The following is a 23,984-nucleotide window of genomic DNA, read 5'->3' as shown; positions in this document are numbered from 1 at the left end:
AGTACCAAGGGGCCCAAAGAGTGCCAAGAAAATATTCCCTACACCATGACACCACCACCACCAGCCTGAACCGTTGATACAAGGCAGGATGGATCCATGCTTTCATGTTGTTGACGCCAAATTCTGACCCTACCATCCTAATGTCGCAGCAGAAATCGAGACTCATCAGACCAGGCAACGTTTTTCCAATCTTCAATTGTCCAATTTCGATGAGCTTGTGCAAATTGTAGCCTCAGTTTCCTGTTCTTAGCTGAAAGGAGTGGTCTTCTGCTGCTGTAGCCCATCTGCCTCAAAGTTCGACGTACTGTGCGTTCAGAGATGCTCTTCTGGCTATCTTGGTTGTAACGGGTGGCTATTTGAGTCACTGTTGCCTTTCTATCAGCTCGAACCAGTCTGGCTATTCTCCTCTGACCTCTGGCATCAACAACGCATTTCCGCCCACAGAACTGCCGCTCACTGGATGTTTTTTCTTTTTCGGACCATTCTCTGTAAACCCTAGAGATGGTTGTGCGTGAAAATCCCAGTAGATCAGCAGTTTCTGAAATACTCAGACCAGCCCTTCTGGCACCAACAACCATGCCACGTTCAAAGGCACTCAAATCACCTTTCTTCCCCATACTGATGCTCGGTTTGAACTGCAGGAGATTGTCTTGACCATGTCTACATGCCTAAATGCACTGAGTTGCCGCCATGTGATTGGCTGATTAGAAATTAAGTGTTAACGAGCAGTTGGACAGGTGTACCTAATAAAGTGGCCGGTGAGTGTATATATGTATATATATATATATATATATATATATATATATATATATATATATAGTTATTTTTTTTTTATTTCTCTGTCTGTTCTTTTTTTCAGATTTGCTAATTGGACTGTGTTAGATTTGGTGGACAATGTTGATGACCAGCAACAATGTATGAAAGTTTTATTTTAATAAAAACTGCTTTAGTTCTGTGTTTTTATTAAAGGGGACCTTTCACCTCCTGGGGCACATGCGGTGTAATACACCGTTAGAAAGCGACAGTGCGCTGAATTGAGTGCACTATCGGCTTTCACGTTCTTTGCCCCCGGTTGAAGAGCTATCGTGCCGGTACCATAGCTCTTCACTGTCAGACGGGCGTTCTGACAGTCACTCAGGAATGCCCTTCCTCACAGCAGCGTCTATTGCGCTGTACTGTGAGAGGGGGCATTGCTTACCGTCCAGCGATGACGCTGAACAGTGAGGAACGACCCCCCAGTACACGTCTATGGACAAGTACTATCAGGAGGGTAGGGAGGCATTCCTCACCATTCTCACAGTACAGCACAGCGCAATAGACAGTACCGGCGCCGTTAGCTTTTCACTGGGCGCACAGAACATGAAAGCTGTAAGTGCAGTGAATTCACCGCATGTGCCCCAGGAGGTGAAAGGTCCTCTTAACTTTATGAGTGTTGTTAGCTGTTAATTAGGATAGCTATAATCCCCATATCTACCCCTGTACCCACTGGCACCAATAGTGCTAAGAAGGGCCAGGTATGTTTCAACAGCACCAACCATCTAGTGATGATTAGGTATGGGTTGGACTGCTAGGATAGGGCAAAGGATTGTTATGGACAATGTGGGGACTGAACCTTGTTATTATATTTATTTCAATTATTTTTTTTTTTTTTTATTAAAATGACATCTCATTTGCAGGCTATATCATCTGATTATTATAATTCATTAGTAATACCTTTTTGGAGCATGAAACCCTAAGATGCATCAGGAGACATGGTGAGTGTTGCATACTGATCACTGCGACTCCCTGGTCACTGTAGATGGTGGAGGCAATGGCACACACTGTGGAAGATATAGTTGGCAGTGTATAGAGTAAAAAGCCCTGATGAACCTCTGTTAGGGTGCTATACAGATAGATTATAACAATTGTTTATCTATATAACAACAACTCTTTATAGCTAAGGAATGTTTTTTAGAGACTCAGGGAGTTATACAAGGCCTCTGAGTATTCTGGCACCTTGTGCAAATTGATAACTTAGGATCAAATCTGGTTTGTTCTGAATAGATTTCTCCATCTCTAATCAAATGCGTTGTATCACACACACACACACACACACACACACACACACACACACACACACATATATATATATACAGTCCTATGAAAAAGTTTGGGCACCCCTATTAATCTTAATCATTTTTTGTTCTAAATATTTTGGTGTTTGCAACAGCCATTTCAGTTTGATATATCTAATAACTGATGGACACAGTAATATTTCAGGATTGAAATGAGGTTTATTGTACTAACAGAAAATGTGCAATATGCATTAAACCAAAATTTGACCGGTGCAAAAGTATGGGCACCCTTATCATTTTATTGATTTGAATTCTTCTAACTACTTTTTACTGACTTACTGAAGCACAAAATTGGTTTTGTAACCTCAGTGAGCTTTGAACTTCATAGCCAGATGTATCCAATCATAAGAAAAGGTATTTAAGGTGGCCAATTGCAAGTTGATCTCCTATTTGAATCTCCTCTGAAGAGTGGCATCATGGGCTACTCAAAACAACTCTCAAATGATCTGAAAACAAAGATTGTTCAACATAGTTGTTCAGGGGAAGGATACAAAAAGTTGTCTCAGAGATTTAACCTGTCAGTTTCCACTGTGAGGAACATAGTAAGGAAATGGAAGACCACAGGGACAGTTCTTGTTAAGCCCAGAAGTGGCAGGCCAAGAAAAATATCAGAAAGGCAGAGAAGAAGAATGGTGAGAACAGTCAAGGACAATCCACAGACCACCTCCAAAGAGCTGCAGCATCATCTTGCTGCAGATGGTGTCACTGTGCATCGGTCAACTATACAGCGCACTTTGCACAAATAGAAGCTGTATGGGAGAGTGATGAGAAAGAAGCCGTTTCTGCACGTACGCCACAAATAGAGTTGCCTGAGGTATGAAAAAGCACATTTGGACAAGGCAGCTTCATTTTGGAAACAAAAATTGAGTTGTTTGGTTATAAAAAAAGGCGTTATGCATGGCATCCAAAAAGAAACAGCATTCCAAGAAAAACACATGCTACCCACTGTAAAATTTGGTGGAGGTTCCATCATGCTTTGGGGCTGTGTGGCCAATGCTGGCATCGGGAATCTTGTTAAAGTTGAGAGTCGCATGGATTCCACTCAGTATCAGCAGATTCTTGAGAATAATGTTCAAGAATCAGTGACGAAGTTGAAGTTACGCCGGGGATGGATATTTCAGCAAGACAATGATCCAAAACACCGCTCCAAATCCTCAGGCATTCATGCAGAGGAACAATTACAATGTTCTGGAATGGCCATCCCAGTCCCCAGACCTGAATATCATTGAACATCTGTGGGATGATTTGAAGCGGGCTGTCCATGCTCGGTGACCATCTAACTTAACTGAACTTGAATTGTTTGTCCAAAATACCTTCATCCAGGATCCAGGAACTGATTAAAAGCTACATGAAGCGACTAGAGGCTGTTATCTTTGCAAAAGGAGGATCTACTAAATATTAATGTCACTTTTCTGTTGAGGTGCCCATACTTTTGCACCGGTCAAATTTTGGTTTAATGCATATTGCGCATTTTCTGTTAGTACAATAAACCTCATTTCAATCCTGAAATATTACTGTGTCCATCAAATATTAGATATATCAAACTGAAATGGCTGTTATAAACACCAAAATATTTAGAACTAAAAATGATTAAGATTAATAGGGGTGCCCAAACTTTTTCATAGGACTGTATATATATATATATATATATATATATATATATATATATATATATATATATATATATATATATACACACTCACCGGCCACTTTATTAGGTACACCATGCTAGTAACGGGTTGGACCCCCTTTTGCCTTCAGAACTGCCTCAATTCTTCGTGGCATAGATTCAACAAGGTGCTGGAAGCATTCCTCAGAGATTTTGGTCCATATTGACATGATGGCATCACACAGTTGCCGCAGATTTGTCGGCTGCACATCCATGATGCGAATCTCCCGTTCCACCACATCCCAAAGATGCTCTATTGGATTGAGATCTGGTGACTGTGGAGGCCATTGGAGTACAGTGAACTCATTGTCATGTTCAAGAAACCAGTCTGAGATGATTCCAGCTTTATGACATGGCGCATTATCCTGCTGAAAGTAGCCATCAGATGTTGGGTACATTGTGGTCATAAAGGGATGGACATGGTCAGCAACAATACTCAGGTAGGCTTTGGCGTTGCAACGATGCTCAATTGGTACCAAGGGGCCCAAAGAGTGCCAAGAAAATATTCCCCACACCATGACACCACCACCACCAGCCTGAACCGTTGATACAAGGCAGGATGGATCCATGCTTTCATGTTGTTGACGCCAAATTCTGACCCTACCATCCGAATGTCGCAGCAGAAATCGAGACTCATCAGACCAGGCAACGTTTTTCCAATCTTCAATTGTCCAATTTCGATGAGCTTGTGCAAATTGTAGCCTCAGTTTCCTGTTCTTCGCTGAAAGGAGTGGCACCCGGTGTGGTCTTCTGCTGCTGTAGCCCATCTGCCTCAAAGTTCGACGTACTGTGCGTTCAGAGATGCTCTTCTGGCTACCTTGGTTGTAACGGGTGGCTATTTGAGTCACTATTGCCTTTCTATCAGCTCGAACCAGTCTGGCCATTCTCCTCTGACCTCTGGCATCAACAACGCATTTCCGCCCACAGAACTGCCGCTCACTGGATGTTTTTTCTTTTTCGGACCATTCTCTGTAAACCCTAGAGATGGTTGTGCATGAAAAGCCCAGTAGATCAGCAGTTTCTGAAATACTCAGACCAACCCTCCTGGCACCAACAACCATGCCACGTTCAAAGGCACTCAAATCACCTTTCTTCCCCATACTGATGCTCGGTTTGAACTGCAGGAGATTGTCTTAACCATGTATACATGCCTAAATGCACTGAGTTGCCGCCATGTGATTGGCTGATTAGAAATTAAGTGTTAACGAGCAGTTGGACAGGTGTACCTAATAAAGTGGCCGGTGAGTGTATATTCATATGCATTTATTTATTTATTTTTGTATTTTGATTTTATGGTGCATTGAATTCTTAAATTAATATAAATACAATTTATATTTGAGATATATAAGATAGTGTTTTCAGTGTTTTCTATAGGTCTAATCCTAACTGGGCCATGCCTGGGATCCAATCAGTCTCTGCTTCCTGGTTTCTCTCAACACACAATAAAGGCCACTAAGCCAATCACTGGCCAAGGCACGTCACCATTTGTGGTGGAGGCGTAACTTGAAGTTCATGGGACCCAGTGCAAAAAGTGTAATAGGGCTCCCACTTACCATGCGCTCTCTATAATACTGGTGTCTTTTGGGCTTTGGACCCCCTCAGGCTCCAGGGACGGTAGTGGTTACTGCCTCTGCACACCCTATAGCTACGCCCCTGATGCGTGACAGTCTGAGCATTCTTTTCCTGTTGTTGAAAAGGGACTAGAAAGCAGAGACTGGTGGGTCAACCCGGCAGCAACTATGCTGCGACTTTTTTTTGTACTGACAGTGAGGGCAATGATCATGTGATACAAATTTAAGAATATGGACATAAAAGCAAATTAGTTATTTGGCACAACCATTTATGGTAACCCTATAATTATCATTATGATGTACAAAGAAGAAATATCCAATTCTTGATTTATTAATAAGTTTCTAGAATAAAGGAAGAATGTATGTTAAATGTATATTTAGATATAAGAACATCTGATTCAGACTTAAAGACAAGTACAAGAACTTGCTAAAAGAGACATGACAGGAGTAGCAATAATTCTTTATTTTAAGATAAATACATTTTCTTTATCTTCAGCTGTTTAAAATGGCAAAAAGTATGTTCCTTCATAAAGAAATAAGCTTTTTCTATCTGATGAAATGCTTTTCACACATATACACATATTATAATCTGTCTCTACCTATCTATCTATATCCACCTAATGGAGACAGAACTCTTCTATTTTTAATTCCCTGACATTTTGAAATTGTGCACTATGGCTCCTGACAATGCAGTCCTTAGGTGATCTATTTTGCCATCTATTATTAGGTCCGCTCATGCTGTGCTCTCTTTCCAATGAATTTAGCTTGAAGCAAACCAAAGCAAATCCATCTGTGGCTATGTACTGCTGGTTTCTTTCTTGAAAAGTACAATTCGCTCTTTTCCTGCTTTCAAAGATACAGTTACATAGTAAATGTGATCTTAATAATGTATCACTGGATTTACAGTTTACCTGTTGCAGGTGACCCCAGCTCTGACCTACCCACAATATATTTCAGACACCTTTTTTATACACCTTTATTGTTCAGCTTTTTATTCTGAAAAGTATTAAGGAAGTCAGATTCAACAAAAAATGGAAAAGCCGTAAAATAGAAAAGGCACATGTGAAAAAATAAGGACACCCCATGAATCAATAGCTTGTAGAGCCACCTTTAGCAGCAATAACTTGAACTACTATTTTCTATATGACTGTATAAGTATCTCACATTATTCTCTGACAACTCTCTTAAGATGTAACTAAATGTTTGAACGACTTTTGATTTTGTGGCAGAAGAAAATGAAGGTGGAGGAGGGTAACTTCCAACAGTTATATCTCAACCGGTATAAAACTTAGAAATGTGTCTCTGGTGTCATATGAAAGATAAGAGTATCCTCTTTCATGTTATGTTATTGAGCTAGAACTGTTGGAAGTGATTACATCTACCTTTATTTCCCCTGTTATACACACACAAGTACGTACACTGTACATAGTGAGATGCAGCTCTTAATAAAGAAGCAAGAGGAAGATTAAATAAGGCACTGAGTATCACAGAAAGGAGCCAAAATCTGTTCATAAAGTATATTACAAAATGTATTAGTGACACAAATGCTGCCACAAAATTAATAGTTGTTCTAAAGTTTAGTTACACTTTAAGGTCCAACCATACCATTTTAAATTGGGTGAGGTTTTGTTGTATTACCCATTTTCAGCCAAGTTTTTGCTGTTAGATAGATGGCTTCACATTTGACTCTAGAATACTTTGGTATATAGAAGAGTTCATAGTCAACTCAATGACTGAAAGGTGCCCAAGTCCTGTGGCTGCAAAACAAGCCCAAATCAGGTGCTGATATGCTGTTTGTTTTTTGCCTGTCCAAAGAACACAGTTTCGGAAGTCCTGTAGCTTATTCAGATGCATGTTGCAAACCTAAGTAGTGATGTAATATTATTTTTTTAGAAAGAAGAGTTTTTCTCCTAGAAAACCTTTCAAATAAGCCATACTTAACAACTGTACTGTCACAAAGATGAATATTTAATATGTTCACTAAGGTCTGTAGAGTCTTAGGGCTAGTTCACATGGGGCAAAATGGTCAGGATTTTGACACGGAATCTGTGTCAAAATCCTGCCACCTCCCATTGAAGTCAATGGGAGCCGGTCATTTCCTTTTTCGGCGAGCGGTTTGTTCCCACTCGCGGAAAAAAGAAGCAAGCTGCCCTTTCTTCAGGCAGATTCCGCGGCTGATTCAGCCGTGGCGTCCGTCTCGCAATACCACCCTCCAGAGTAGGCCCATTCATTTGGGCGTAATCCAGAATGAGGAGCCGCGACGGAATATGTTCACGCAGAACCCCGTGCGAACTAGCCCTTAGATGTAGCTCTTTTACATAATTTCTTTGAGCATTGAACCATCTGACTTTGTGATGAACTTGTTTTGACAAATACTGAGAAGATTATCAACTGTCTTGAATTTTTTCCAGTTGTGAAGTTGTAACAATTTTTTTCTGACTATAAAATAATGGCCTTCAAATTGTTTGGAAATGGAATGAATTTGGCTCTCCCTTATTGATGAAACGGCAGGCCGAACATATACCCTGTCACTCCATTCATTCTGTGTGGGAGTGCCTGAGATATGTGAATACAGAGCTATTTTTTTAAATTTTTTCTGATCCTCTGACAGATCAGAATAGTGAAAAATTGAACAGTGTGAACATAGTCTAAAAGTTGTTCAAAATAGCATCAACACACTGTAATTTAACAGTTGATAAATTTTTGAGTTAAATGACGGTGCCAGCACAGGACATCATAGGATTGGAGATAACCAGGAACAATCAACATATAGTTTCTTTATTTTTTGTGCTTTCTGCGGTGGAGTCACCCGTGGAGACTCCTGTGCAGATGTGAACTTAGCCATCCTGAGACAACGTCCTATATAAAGACTGGAACAACAAGTTTAGTCCTAGTTTTACTGAACTGAACTTGTATCAGCAAAGAATTGACCAGTGATCCAAGCTTTGTTTGGTAGAACCATGAAGATCTGGGTACTGCAGTCTTAATTTGACCAGTGAAATGTGGCTGTATTATAGTCATATGGAATGGTATTAAAATGACTGTCCAGTCACTTCTGACACCTGAAACTTGGAAACAGTTGGTAAATTTAGTTTTAACTTATATTATTGCATAGTTTGTATTGTTTCTACCCCTTTGAATGATAAATATATTTTAATGTAACTAGGGCAATATTTGTGCCCCTTTCCTTTCATTTAAACATTTTTTAGAATTCTAATAGATAGATTTAATAGATGGACAAAATAGCAAATATGAGAGCCTTCATTATAGGCTGCTTGCCATCAATTGGCACCATTCAATTACATTGCCCGAACAGAAACCACCATGTTTATAGATCCAAGATCCCCCATAATAGTACAGCAGATGTCAGAAAAGGTATAAGATCTAGATACCTCACCTATAAAAAAACATTCATAAAATAGAGAAGGTTACAGATGGCAACAATGGTGGAAGATATCCAGAACACAAAACTTATCATTAGAGACCTGAAAAACATTACATGTATTACAGTGAGGATGGCTGATAAGGAAAGCAGTCACTCATCCCTTAGATGAAACAACCACTATTGCCACAGTTGCCATCACAGTGGTTATATGGTCACAATAAGTATGACTATTGCAGCAGTATGTCACAGCTGTCACCCACTGCTGATAGTGTGGACCCAGCTCTTCAGCAGGTGCTAATGCAATGCTGTTGCACTTTTAGCATTTTGTATTTGGGTCCTCTATTCATGACTTAATAGTACATAAATAACTTTTACTGTTTCCTCACTGCAATACATGTAGTGTTTTTCAGGTCTCTAATGACAAGTTTTATGTTCTGGATATCTTCCACGATTGTTGTAACCCATCTGCAACCTTTTCTATTTTATGAATGTTTTTATAGGTGAGGTATCTAGAACTTAAACCTTTTCTGACAACTGCTGTACTATTATGGTGGATCTTGGATCTATAAACATGGTGGTTTCTGTTCGGGGCAGTAAGTCTTTAAATGGTAAAAAATGACAAAGGCATCTATTTACTGGTGGCATGTGTGCCGCCATGTCTGTGATAATCGGTATTTAAGATCTGGGGGCAGCAAACTGTTGAACAGTGAATGCCATAGTGTGTGTGTGTGTGGGGGGGGAGAACCCCTCCCAAAAAGTTGGAATAACTTATAATAACACAGGCCTGCAAAAAACATTTTTTCAAGAGCTGTTTTGGTTATTTCACGTAATCTTTGTTTTTTGATTTTTTTTTTTGTGCGCTCAATCCGAAAATGACCTCTATTTTGTCATAGAACATCATGTTTCCTGACAATTTAGGTAACTGTGTTAAATAAGGCAATACTTCAAAATAAGTGGAAGGTCTCTCTGAAGCATTTTCTATTAGCTGTCTCTGGAAGTTATTTTCTTTGAGAGTTAAGGTTTTTTGGCATTTTATATTTAAATGCACATAGGTGAATTAATTAATAGTAATTTGGACTTTAAATTTGTTTAAAAACCCATAATATAAAAATACTCCAAAAATCATAAATAATTATTTTATTTTTATTTTAATTTTTTTTAATTTTTTTTATTTTGTTTATATTATGGGTTTTGTTCCGAGGTGGAACAAAAATGACCCACACTAAAACTTATAGACTCTAGGATATTTGAGTGAGTCATGTTTTTTCTTCTAAATAATGCCATTGGTGTATTTTTTAACAACCCATGTAACAAAATCCACACAACACTGTAATCAAATGGTGAATAAAGGAAAAAATGAAAATGGCTGAATTGCTGTTTTCCCATTGCTGGATTCAAACGCAATAACACAAAGTCTATTTTTCCTTGAAATGTCCTATTATATGCAAAAGTAGTAACTGTACAAATCCACAGAATAAGTCTACATTCACACAAACGTTTATTAATGACCGTTATATGGACTTTCAATGTCTTCGAATGGGCATCAATTCACATTACTGATGTTTTGGCAGTCTGCTGTCACAAATCATCACAATATACATTTTACTCTATTTTTGGAAGTTTTCACAGATCCCTCCATACACTGTAATGTATTAGGGATCTGTGAACATGTTGCCCCTTGAGTAAAAAAAATCACTTCTATCGTGTGAATGTAGACAGTAATGGTTACAGCTAATGTATGGCCAGCGCCGCACCTCCCATGAGGCGACCTGAAGCAAGCGCTTCAGGCGGCGCTATGTCAGGACCCCAGGGAGGGTGGCATTTTTGATTACCTTTTTTTTTTATTACCTTATTTTTGATTACCAAGCTGTCCTGGACTGGCTTAGCACCGAGCGGTGGTTTGGGGAGGCCACTGGAGCAGCGCTGCTCCAGCAGCCTCCCCTCACGCTCAGGCAGAGAGCAGGTCATCTCCGTGCCTGCTCTCCATCTGCGAACGGCGCTAAGCCCTGCCCCTTTGCTCGGCCACACCCCTTCACTCGACCACGCCCCTTCGCTCCTCCCCCTCCTCCCGGGGGGGGGGGCTTTCTGTAGTTCGCCTCGGTCGGCAAAAGGGGTAGGTTCACCGCTGTGTATGGCTCACAGTGAAAGGTGTATATTTAAGATGCAAAAAATAATGGCAGATTTGTAGATTATTTATTATTCGCTGCAAAACAAGGTGAAAAAAATCAATATGTTGTAGGTATCTCAGGATTATGTAATTTAAAAAGACAATTCATCCTACATAACACAAGTTCTCATACATCTATTTTGATGGAAATATTAAAAAGCTATAGGTCGCTGAATGCAGTGAAGCAAGAATGAAAACATTTTTTATTCAAAATATACTTGGTAATAGAGGCCGGGTTATCCCTCTATTAGTGAAGTGGATAAATAATTGCACTGTTTACAATACCTTGAGTTTTTTCACACTGATGCAAGGATCATTGGAGAAACTCTCAGTGTCTGCAATTTGAATATCTGAGTCTTCCAGTTCACCTGTCAAGTCATTTCTCACCTGCAATGTAATAAAAAAGAAGGCTAAATGGAAAAACTGGTTACTGTTTAGTTGAGAGCAGATGGACTGCATGGCTTTATCTTGATAAAGTACACAGATATGGTATGATTAATGTCTCCTTTTTCCACTTTTTACAGACCTTAAAACAATCCACTGAGATCATTACAGGAGGTAGACTATTTAGCATAATAAACTGAAGCTGCAGAGAGAAAAAACGCATTGGATCTGTGTAACGTAGATGATTGATTTTTACATTTTTCAGTCCTAAATCTACCAACCTGTTAAAATTTATGGGAGCAATTTATTAATGGTAATTACAAAATGTATGCATAGTGTCACTAATCATTAGAAAATTGTGGGTGGCCTTCAATTAATCTTATGGCACATGGCCAAAATAATCAAGCTTTTTATAACAAGATTCTAAAGAGGTCACTGTGAACGTAGTGGTCGGAGCTGCCTTTCTGAGAACATTACCATTTTAATGACTTTTAAAATACTACTTAAAATATAATGAGACAGAGCAGTTACAGTATCCTTCGATTTAACATGATGGATGTCCACTCGAAATAGTAAAAATGGTATTAAATATGTGTATTTTGGATAATAGAAGAAACAATGTATACTGTTTTAACAGACAAAAAATATAATTCATGTTCTATCTTTGTCAGTTTTCAAGGGCGACCTTGGCCATGAAAAATGGCACCACTACTGGATGTTACTGAGATGTGCAGCAAAAGTTGCAAGAATGACATTCAGTGCTTAACAGTTCTCAACAGCTGTGCTAAAAAGACTTCAACTATTCCTGCCCCATGTATACATTCTGTACCTAATACTGATAATATTAACAAATCTCAAGTACATTTCTCTTCATTGAACATTTGTCTAATTGACTATAGTACTATAGGTGCATTTTTATTAAGCATGGAAAGGTATCATATAATATATTGTAAATATAGTATCCTAGATTAATTTTGGATACTATTAGGCTAAGGGCTTGTTCACATCTGTGCCCGGTCTCCGTTCATACAGGTTTCCGATTCCTGTACAAAACAGAGAAGGAGACGGAAACCTGCAGGACTCTTTCAAACCCATTCATTTGAATGGGTTTGAAAGATGTCCGGCCGTGAAACCGATTTTTTAAAATCGGACACAGAGTCGGACATGCTGTACTCTGTGTCCGGTTTTAAAAAAAAGGTTTCGCTGCGGAGAGCATAAAACACTCACTGGCGCACACGGCTGGACCCGGTCTGACAGCTTTCCGTCTTCTGCATGCAGAAGACGGAAAGCTCAGAACGGACTCCGGCTGCTAGTGTGAACCTAGCACAAGGCCCCAAAAGTTTTTGCCTGCTGTGGAAACGCAATAGAAAAGAACACTACGCTTTACAGAACCAGCAAAGTGAATGAGATTCTGGTTAATTGCAAAAAAAGAAGCAGAATTTTCAAAAACATATGCATTTTTTAAAAAATGCTGCAAGTCAATTTTACTTGCAGAAACGCTTGTGATTTCCCTATAAGTTTAATAAGAAAGAGAAACTGCAGAGACAAACGCAATGAAACACGTATGAAACAACTTGATGAGTTTGCTGCATTTATTTCATTTATGGCAGTGCTTTTTGGTTGCCTTAAGCTAAGGATCCACGTTGCGGAAACACAGCTTTTTTTGTTGCAAATTTTTTTTTCGGTTTTTTGAGCCAAAGCCAAGAATGGTTAAATAAGAAGTGGGAAATTTATGGAAAAAAACTTAGACTTCTACCTTTTGTTCAATACACTCCTGGCTTTGGCTTAAAGAAAACACAACAAAATGTGCAAAAAAAAAATCTGCGTTTCCACAACGTTTGCTCCGCAGAACATAGTGCTACCTGGGACCGGTGGCGGCAGCCTCACACCTCTCACTACCGGGACATCAGCTGCAGTGCTGGGAGTTACATACCAAAGCGGGTTAATTTTGCACTTGAGGAAGGGCCTTTGGTCAGCCCAAAATGCGTTGTGCTTCTTCTGTTTTACCTATGACAATAAAAGTTACTGTCCATTCGGATTTATCGACATAGTCTTTCTGGCTGCCAGTGAGCACATATCCCCTGTTTGTGGACCTAGGTTCGCAGTGTTTGCCTCCTACTGTTTTCTCCTCATCGGTGTAAACGGGTTGAATCGCTGCCGCCCCTGCCTTGGTATCTACATGCTAATAGGGTGTTGTGTTTGACAAAACACCACAAGGTGAGAGGCCATCTGCGTCTGCTATTATTATCAATAATATGCCAACAGATTCTAATCCTGCTGCATTTAGTGCGCATGGTGTCCCTCTTCTCACCCTAAAACAATGAGATGAGGGAGGGAGTGTAAGCAATGGCTTGCACTTGTGAAGTTGTGTCGAGGAATTGGAGGAGGACAAATCAATATTGTGTTAGCTGATAAAACTAGAATACCTTCCGACATGGAAAAAGATTGTATGACCCTGAACAACAACACATAGGAAGCATAAAATAAACACGATTATCCCTGTATAAAAACACATGTATGGGGTCACACTATTGCTGTGCTCGCCATTTTAAAAAGTAATAAAAAATGAAGCGTAGAGAAAAGTCCTCTTTATGTGTGAACGTGCAGCGCGAAGAAGTGTAAAGAGTGACAATTTACATAAATTCAAGAAAAAATTGGGGCACTCTATCAGTGCACCTACTGCCTAATCGGCTTGGCAGCTGAAAAAGATGGACTATCCTCCAAAACTGTTCACATCGTGATGAGGTAGAAATAGTTGTTCTTCCTCTCTGCATGGTTTGCTGTATGCAGTAATTATTATTTTTTATTATTATTATTATTATTGTTTATTTATATAGCACCATTAATTCCATGGTGCTTTACATTTGGGGGTTACATACAGTACACAAATTATGCACTGTTTTCCCAGTCATTTAACTGCTCACTAATTAATTATAATAATTATTGGCAATATATATGATAATGTGTGTATTTTTTTGTTTTACAAAAAACTATTTAAAGTAAACTAGCAAAGAACTAAAAGGGTCATCTGATCAATGAGTATTATTAATATGTAAGTATATTGGGTAACCAAAAATACCTTAACACCTTCAGATTAGCAGCCTGCATCACACTGTTTACTGGCTCAGAAAAACCCCTTAGGGGGAGTTCACACGGAGTAACGTGCCGTGTGATGTGGCACGTATACGGCATGTGAGACTTTGAGCGCCGTATACGCTTCCATTGGGCTTATTTTGGGGCCAGGATTTTGTGGTCGCAAAATCACGGCCGCAAAATAACGCGGCATATACGATACAGGCTCCCATTGAAATCAATGGGAGCGTATACGGCGCTCAAAGTCTCACACGCCGTATACGTGCCACATCACGCGGCACGTTACTCCATGTGAACTCCCCCTTAAATAGTTTTTTTTTAAATTAGCACAGGCTGCAGTAAATATGAGCAATAAACTAAAATGAAAAATGACTTTGTTTCAGATTAACACTCCATTACACTGTGTATTGGTTGAGCAGAACAGAAAAAAAAATAACTATTTTTTTTTTTTCAGATTAGCACAAGTTCTTAGACTGTATATTGGGTGTACAACAAACCCCCCACTAAATTAACATATTTTGTTAGATTTGCTTAGGCTTAGACTTTACATATGAATAGCAACAAAAAAAAACATTTAACAAGCAAATATTTATTAAAATTAACACTCCATCATACTTTGTATTGGTGAGTAGAGCAGAAAAAAAAATCATTAGGCTTTTTTTAGATTAGTTCAGGTTGTTAGATTATATATTTGGTGAGCAACAAAAGAAGCCTCTTAAATAGCATAATGTTTTAGATTTGCAAAGGCTATGATGCAGTGGCAAACTGAAATCTTGTGGACACTGGTAAAAACTTTTGTCCGGGGGCCCCTACCCTCGCTCTAGAGAGATTCTATTCTTGATAGTGACGTATATCAAGCAATATCTCAGATACTTGACAGGGATACAGCTGTAGTACCCACAACTGCAGTTATCAATAATAAGGTGAGTAAGCAGCGAAGCGCCCAGCACGTAAACAATACTGGGACAGTAATATATGCTCCACAGTGGCCCCCACACAGTATTATATGCTCCCCAGCAGCCACCACATAGTATAATATGCTCCACATTGGCCCCCACACAGTATTATATGCTCCAATGGTGGTAAACAGTAAAATGTACAGGGCCACTGCTGGAGGACAATAAACATTCTAAAGTGTGTTTTGTAATGTTCAAGCAATCGTGTTAATTAGAGTGAACCACCAAGTGCCATATATAGGAGTCTTAACAACCATCAAGCATATTTTGCCTTTCCATTGTAAAGAAAGAAAACTGTACATTATGTTCTAAGTCAACTTAAAATGGGAACCACCCATACACAATATTACAAATCAATAAATTGATAATGTCCATCATTTTTTAATATAAGTTTTGAGCATCTATTGGAATTTTATATCTGCATATACATTATATTGGAATTTCATACCACTAAAATGTTAATTATGATAACTTACATAATAAACCATAATGCTGCCTTTGACCTTGTGGAGATACACATTTTAATTTAACAACCTTAATTGGCCTTACTTGTTATTCACTTTTGTTATGTTTGAACAATAAGTAGCAAAAGGGACATATTTTGCTTCCGTATACCATCTGGTTCTTCTATACAGTATTCGAATACATAGAAACAAGCATTATTTTCAATACAGAAATAGCCTCTTCTATAAAAAAAAAAAAATTAGTTTGTAATGCAATGTACTTCCGCACATACAGCTCAGTTGCCTTCTATTTCCATTATATTCTGAAAATACCTAATGTAATTACTAATGTTGTTCACGATTAGTGGAAAGACAGTGAGCTGAATTAAAAAGTTAGCAATTCACAGGGATGGCTTAAAGTGATTACATTTGAAGAGGATTGCCTGATAATCAGTCCGTTGGCAGTGTAATGGACTGATATGCATCTGTCAGGCTCCACAACCTTACTCAGTTTCTTCAGTGTTTAACCTATTTAAAAAGGTTAGCACATAGCGGAGAGGAAATGAAAGATGAATAATGACACTCAACCAGACGTGGAAATAGTAAATAATGCAGGGATGTCATTGCACTAGGCTTATGAAATGCCCCTGCAGTCTTGAAGTACATTAAGACATTAGGTACAAGAGCAGAGACAACTGATGTTTTTATCTTCCTTGTTACTATACTTTTTAATATACATTTTGTTCTCTCTTTAGATATATAAGTAAAAACTCTTCAATAGATAATTTATTTAAAGTCTTTATAACCTCAAACATTTTATTCCTCATTGCTCCAAATACACATTGAGACCAAGTTTACTTCTGTGCTGGAGTCTTCTTTTAAGATTCTGTCGCAGAAGCCTCTGAAAATCGGCAGAATGAATAGTCCTGCATGTAGGACTTTTTTTTCCACCGCTTTACGGCATACACCTGACAGACCTCATTATAGTTAACAGACACCATGGTGCCAGTATGAACCTATCATAAAGTAGACACAAATATAATGATGTTCTATTGTGTAAGATCCAGTAAAGTCCAAAAATTACCATCTTGCAAAAAAGCAGCAAGTCCAACTTTTACAGCCTGAGGATTCAGTGTAAAAGCCTAGACAACCAACAAATCCCATTATAGTCAATGGGGTCAGCTCAGCCAAAACCATGTTGCAAAAAATGGGGACACCCCAATCAAAGCTAAAGTTTAAACTACAAAATTCTAATTAACAAGAATTCAATGACAGCTGAATCAAATTACTCATTAAACAAATGTCCAGCAGACTGTTGCCTATCAAAAGATGTTACTTAAAAGGGTTCTCCCATCTCAGCCTGTCAGCCGAGCTGTATACATTGTCTGCTTCTCACTTCATGTATTTCTCTCCCTCCCCCTCCCTCCTTCTGAACGGGACAAACAACACTTCTGCAGTCAGATAATCTGAAGATTCTTGTACGGAACAAACTCTGTGTTATCTATGTGTTTACATAGAGAAATAACAGACTCGGCTTTATCAGCAAAGTGCAATTAGCTGAATGGATTGTCCTGCCGACACCGAGTAAGTGACGTTACTTGTCCTATCTCCCAGGTCTGTGGTTATAGCAATGCTGTGTAAACAATGGGAGGAATAAGGCCACATAGTAGGAGAACAGAGCAGAATTCCGAAAGCAATATATTTAGAAAGAAAGCTACATTTTATATAAGCTACCAGTATAGATAGGATCCTTGAAATGGGACAACCCCTTTAACAAAGAAATTCCCTTCTCATTTCATGCTAGCAGCAATGGCACCACCTGGAGAAGAAATGTCACCAAATCTGAGAGAAACAATAATTAGTGACAACCAAACCTCTCAAAATTTGTTTTGTTTCAGATTCAGGTTGAACAAATTCAGTATGAACCAATACTTAAATTGTCCTAAAATATAGTGTATAACAATGTCAGGGCTTTTAGGAACCTATGTATCCAATTTCTAGCAGATGATTGTGGGCGAGATCCGTGTGCTATCCTTGTTTTTAGCTGATAGCATGCTGAACCATTCAGTTCTATGGGTATGTGCACATGACCACGTTTTTCACTGATCAGTGTGCGAGCCAGGATTCCGCACCGCATCAGATAGAACATGTCCTATTCTGTTCAGTTTTCGCAGAAAGGACTTGCCCATAGATGCCTATGGGAGACTAAAAACATAGGATAGCACACTGATGTACTCAATGTGTCATCAGTGTGCCGTCCATTTTCGTGGACAAGCTAGAGATATAATTAAATGTCACCTGTTTTTTTTTTTTGTTTTTTTTAATGGTGGATCCGTAAACTAGAATCACACACTGATGGCACACTGAAGACACTGTCAGTTTTTGCGGATATACTTCACTGATACTGAAGAAATACTGAACACACACTGAAGACACTCTGTATGCAAAAATTGAAGACTAATTACTAGTTTGCTGACCGCAAAATACACACAGTCACCTGCAACTAGCGTAAGGCTGCTTTCACACGGTCAGTGTTTGGTCAGTGATTTTGTTCAGTGATTGTGAGCCAAAATTAGGAGTGGAGACTACACAGAGATCAGGTATAATAGAAATATTTGTACCTGTTCTGTGTTTTTAGCCCAGTCCTAGTTTTGGCACACAATCACTGATGAAAATCACTGACCAAACACTGACTGTGTGAAAGCAGCCTAAGGCAAATACAGCCAAAGCTATATCACTGTGAGAGTGGCATGTTTGTCTATGGAAAAACAGATGGTAAGCAGTGGATATAAACTCCTAGCTTAACCAAACACTGAGCTGCCAATAGTTTTTACACATTTTAACATTTAAAATGCTCCAAAAATTACCAGTTTTTGGGGAAAAAGTTGCTTGCTATGTTATTTTAGACACATATGGCAAAAAGCAATGGTTTTCTAGAAAAAAAATATTTTGTAAGTACTACAGGCATATTGTTATTTGGGAAACAAATCATCCCTTCATGGGAGCAAAAGTGAGATCACAATGTTTGTTTTTTTTACATGAACACTGTGGCACCAACAGTGTGCTATAGTGGAATGTAATGGACAAGTGCGCAGTGGTGGTCAATGTGGCAACATGAGTGGCAGAACAGTATTGAATAGTGTGATGGAGTCATGTGTAGCATGAGTAGTACAGTAAATGGAACATGATGATAAAAGGAGACAGTGGAAGCTCTGTCCAGAAGCATCAGCCAGAGGTGTGTGAATATCTGAATGGCTGAATGTCTGATTAATTTTTATGCATGCTAGTGGTGTACAATTTGGTCATTCGAGGTGATGAAACACCAGCAGCAGTACTGAACACCCTCTCAGCCATTACACTTGAGGCTGGAAAAGATAAAACTCCCATGGCAAACTGGACCAACTCCTTCCGCTGCTCTAAGCTATTGGGCCAGAGTTTATCTGAGTAAATGGGTGTACTCTATGTACAACTGTAACTGTTGGTGTAACCTTTGGATGTCAGATGCCTGTTGTGGATCTAGATGGTGCTGCTAGCTAAAAAATAATTCTGGTTAACCCCTTCCCACCGTAAGCATTTTTCAAATTTGGTTTTTGACTCCCCTCCTTCCAAACTCCATAACCTGTTTATTTTTCTGCCCTCAGAGCCATATGAGGTCTTAATTAGAGATGAGCGAGTACTATTCGAAATGGTAGTTTCGACTAGCACACTCCCATAGGATAGTATGGGAGCGGCCAGCGCACAGGGGGTTAAGTGGCAGGACACCGGCCTCGGCTGCGTCCATTCATTCCTCTGGGAGCGTGCTATTCAAAACTACTGTTTCGAATAGTACTCGCTCATCTCTAGTCTTAATGTTTGCAAGACAATTTTTTGCTTAAATAATAAATAATGCCAGCATTAATTATTCTGTGCAATGTACTGGGAAGCTGTGAAACAATTCTGAATGAGGAGGATTTGAAGAAAAAGAGCATTTGTGCGACTTTCTTATGGGCTTTATTTTTAGAGTGTTCACTGTGAAGCCAAAATGTCAACTGTATTCTATCTTTCGGTACAATTCCGAGGATACCAAATTTATATGGTTTTAATTACTTTTTAATTTAACCCCTTAACAAAAAGCCCAAACTTTGCCAAGAGGTTTTTTTTTTTCTAAAAGTTGCCATATTATGACACTGGTAATTTTTTTATACTTCTGTGTGAGGGGATGCATAAGGCTTTTTTTTTTTTTTTTGCGGAACCAGGTGTACTTTTTAGTTATACCATTTTGGGGACCTACTATTGCTTTGATCACTTTTTATTCAAATTTTTATCAGAGTCAAAATGGCAGTTTGGCACTTTTGACTTTTTTCCCGTTACGTTTACCGTATGGAAAAAATAATTTTATAAATTTGTAGAATGGGTGTTTTCAAAGTAAAGGTTTCAAGTACTTTTATATGTGTTCTAGGGAAAGGGGAGTGATTTGAACTTTTAATATTTAATTATTTTTTTTTATTTACCGTATATACTCGAGTATAAGCCAATCCAAATATAAGCCAAGTATAAGCCCCTAACTTTACCACAGAAACTGGGAAAATTTATTGACTTGAGTATAAGCCTTGGGGGGGGGGGAGGGGTTCATCATTGCAGATAAAAAGTCTGGTCATGTGCATTATAGCTTAGTAACTCCAAGTGCCTCATAGTGATAGCAGTTAACCCCAACATGACCCTCACATTAACCCCCTGTGTGCCTCACATAAGAGTTACTGATATGTGAGACATATGGTGGTAATGATTAGGTATCCCTAATAATCCCTAATCCCTAGGTAGTACCCCCATGTGTGTCACATATTAGTAACCCTTATATGGGGCACACAGGGGTTAATATGAGGGACATTATGTTACTGTTATTAATGTGAGGCACATGGAGTTACTGAAACTAAATTAATAACCCCAAATGCCTGACATTAATAGGCATAGTAATAGGCACAGCAGGTACCTGTGTTTTACTTTCACTTTATTGTAGCTTCCTCTCCTCCATACGACAGACATCTTCTATAAGACACAATAAATCCTGGCCACTGACTTATCTGCAGATGTTACATTCTAGTAGCTACAGGGCCTTTGATAACATCACAGTCACGTGACCTAATGAAAAGCCAATCACAGCGCAGTAGCACTAAAGGACCTCCCCCTTCATTTAATTTATGCAGGTCCAGTTTTCTGTGCTCCGTGGACCCTGACTCGAGTATTAGCTGAGGGGGGCTTTTTCAGCATGAAAAATGTGCTGAAAAAGTTGGCTTATACTCGAGTATACTCAAATTTTTTTGCATTTATTAGACCCCCCTGGGGGTCATAAACAAAACTGGCAATTTGTATGTACCCTGAAAAAGAACATAATGTAAGAATAGCCTGGGAGTCTTTACAAGGCTCCCAGCTGGACATGACAATGGGATGCATGCCCCAGAGCTTGCTTTGGTGAGCTTTTACCAAGGCGCCAGAGGGGTTAATACCCACGGTCAGTGCGGACACCAATCTTGGGGATTAGTGCTGGGTGCTGTATAAAAGAGCAGATGCCCGGTGGCTATAGGGACCACCCGGCTCTTAAGCAGCTGCCATCTTTAAAGACACTGGTATCCGCCATATTAGTAAAGAGTTAATTATGTTCCACATACTGTACTGACTGCTGATTCTGCTGCTTTTACTCCTGCTACTTTTAGCTATATCACTAGTGGTGGATTGGGAGCGGTCAGAGGCCACTTGAGCACACATAGGACTATCACTGGCCCTTGCAATGGTCTCCTTAAAAACTTCAGAAAGCTGAGTATACATCTTATCCTGATAATATTCCAATTAGTCTTCCTTTTGTGAGGCAGAGGAGAATTTCCCCATTTTGTCTTTATAGTGTGGGACTAAGAGCACTGCATGTAGAACTCATCCCTTTGCTTGATGCTTATAAAATACCTGCCACTGTGCAAGCATTAGAACATGCAGCCTGTCATGCTTGCACATGTAAGCATGGACTATGGCCTTCCATGGTTTTTCTTCTTCTACAGAGTTGTTGTCATTATCATCATCATCATCTTGAAAGAAATAAGGGTCAGCCTCCTCCCCTGGCTGTACCTGTGACATAACAAGGGCCCCCTCTGCATCCTCTTCCATTCCATTAGGAGTTCCAGTTCTTCCACCATAATGACCCTGACCCACTTCTTCATTATCCTCCAGTTCCTGGGGTGATGACATTGACTAAGAGGTAGAAGCTGTTCTTCATCTTCCGTCTCTCGTTACATGAGTGTGTTTCCTGTAAGATATATAATAAAGGGATCACATCGCCGATGCTGAAGTTGTCCTTGCTGATAAATTTGATGGCCTCTTCAAAGGGCTTGTGAAGCCAACACAATTCCCTTATAAACCTCCAGTGATGGATCTTGAAATAACACATTTTCCCTGTGATCTTCTGAATGCAGTAATCATTCACCAACTTCTGTTGCTCACACAGATGCTCCAGCATGGTTTAGGTGGAGTTCCACAGAGGTGCAAATGCAGTCCATTATCACTGCAAATCTAGCAGGGTGTTTTTTTTGTGACATAAAAATGGTTGAAATGAGCAGACTATTTTCTGGCCATGAGGTGCACCTCTTTTAAGCCACTATACATGTTATTAAAGTGGCAAACTACAAGAGTCTGCACATGTGCCATACAGGGACAATGTGTTATTTGACCCAACTGCAGTGCAGAGCAAAATATTAGTGCCATTGTCACTGGCAACATTGAACATTTATAGTTGGTTGCACTACTGGTTGCAGGATACAGCATAGCAGCTTCTCTGCTGTGTGGTTACTATGATCCATGCTCATTAACTGTAAAACCACATGGCAGCACTCCATCTTACACCCATGAAACGTGTAGGAGGATTGGAAATAATGCCTTGCCCTGCTATAGCAGAGTTGAGAAAGGGTCCAAAGAGCAAGATCCAGAGGAGGCAAATAGGCCCTGCATGGCCTTGAAACTGGGTCATAACACAAACGGGTTGGAACTAGCCTCTGCCCCTGTTGTGGTTCTGGAAAGTGGCTGCTGCTAATCAAAACATTGATTCAGTGGGCCATGAAAGTCATGTATTGTCCTTGTCCGAAATTACTGCTTTACACGTCAATGGTGGCATGCACCTTTCTCCCGAATGACCAGGAAAAGGCCCACATTCTCAGATACATGGTGAGATGAAGCAGAATTATCATCTTTGGCAATATCATTGTCTTCCCCACACATCATGGCCATGGGATTCCTGTATATACTCATAAATCTCCCCCTCCAGATTTCCCTAGTTCCCCAACCAGAAAGAATACCAGTAGTAGTAACACACCCTATGCCACTACTTGAAAACAAAGCTGATTGCTCTCATCCAACTCATCAAAAAGAGGGGAAAGACTGCTCTGACTAAGAAAAATAGCTTTCTCAGCAGGTGCCACATCACTACTAGGGAATGGGATCTGTGTCAGTGAAGAAGATGAAGGAGACATAGTTGAGAAGGAGGAACACACAGAAGCCTGACTCAAGATCACATCACTTTTGGATGCAATATCCTCCTGTGATTGAGATAAGTAGTTTAAGTAATCAAAAACGTCATCTTCATTCTTAGGACAGCAACCATGTGGCTACTGCCAGTACCATCATAACAAAGAATCAAAGTGCTGAAAGGGTATCCTGGTATTAGACTAGAATCAGCCAGCTCATTTATTTTATTTTATTTCTTTTACATTACAATGGCAGCAAAAGAAAACAAAACAAACCTTGACAGAGACTTTTTCAATTACAAGGCTGTGTCACTTTGTTGTGTGTGCCAGGAAAACTCCCTTAAACAGAAACTTCACTCAGTGCTTTGCTGTTAGAACAGCAGTTTGTATGTGTTTAAGGAAAAAAAAAAACTTAAACACTTGCCCAAAAAAACCTTAAGAAAAGATTTTTCACTAACAGTACTGATTTTATCAGTACAAACAATGTAAAACAGTCGCAGATAAAACTGCTCTATTGTAAATTAGACAAAATTAGATTATTGATAATGAAAGAGTCCATTGCCTGTATTTCTGCAGCAGTCTGTCTCACACAGTACAGTTATTTTATATCACTCCTACCAATGATTTCTATAACTGTCTATAATTCATTAAATCTGACTAAACTTTGTTCTACTTTTCCTACTCTTATGTTTCTTTTGCCCCATTGCAAGTTTTGCTGCAG

The 23,984-nt window shown here is 39.3% G+C and overlaps 1 protein-coding gene across 2 annotated transcripts in view; it reads right to left on the bottom strand.

Moving 5' to 3' along the window:
* The window catches only part of GABBR2 (gamma-aminobutyric acid type B receptor subunit 2), a 639,056-nt gene that overhangs the window by 320,355 nt on the left and 294,717 nt on the right, over positions 1–23,984 (bottom strand). For both annotated transcript variants that reach the window (XM_075270993.1, XM_075270994.1), the window contains exon 4: positions 11,192–11,293. In XM_075270993.1, coding sequence (XP_075127094.1) covers positions 11,192–11,293 — 102 coding nt within the window. The remainder of the gene's footprint in view (positions 1–11,191; positions 11,294–23,984) is intronic.

The sequence above is a fragment of the Leptodactylus fuscus genome, chromosome 4 (assembly GCF_031893055.1).
Source record: "Leptodactylus fuscus isolate aLepFus1 chromosome 4, aLepFus1.hap2, whole genome shotgun sequence".
NCBI lineage: Eukaryota > Metazoa > Chordata > Amphibia > Anura > Leptodactylidae > Leptodactylus > Leptodactylus fuscus.
This window is presented reverse-complemented; position numbering and strand designations above follow the sequence as displayed.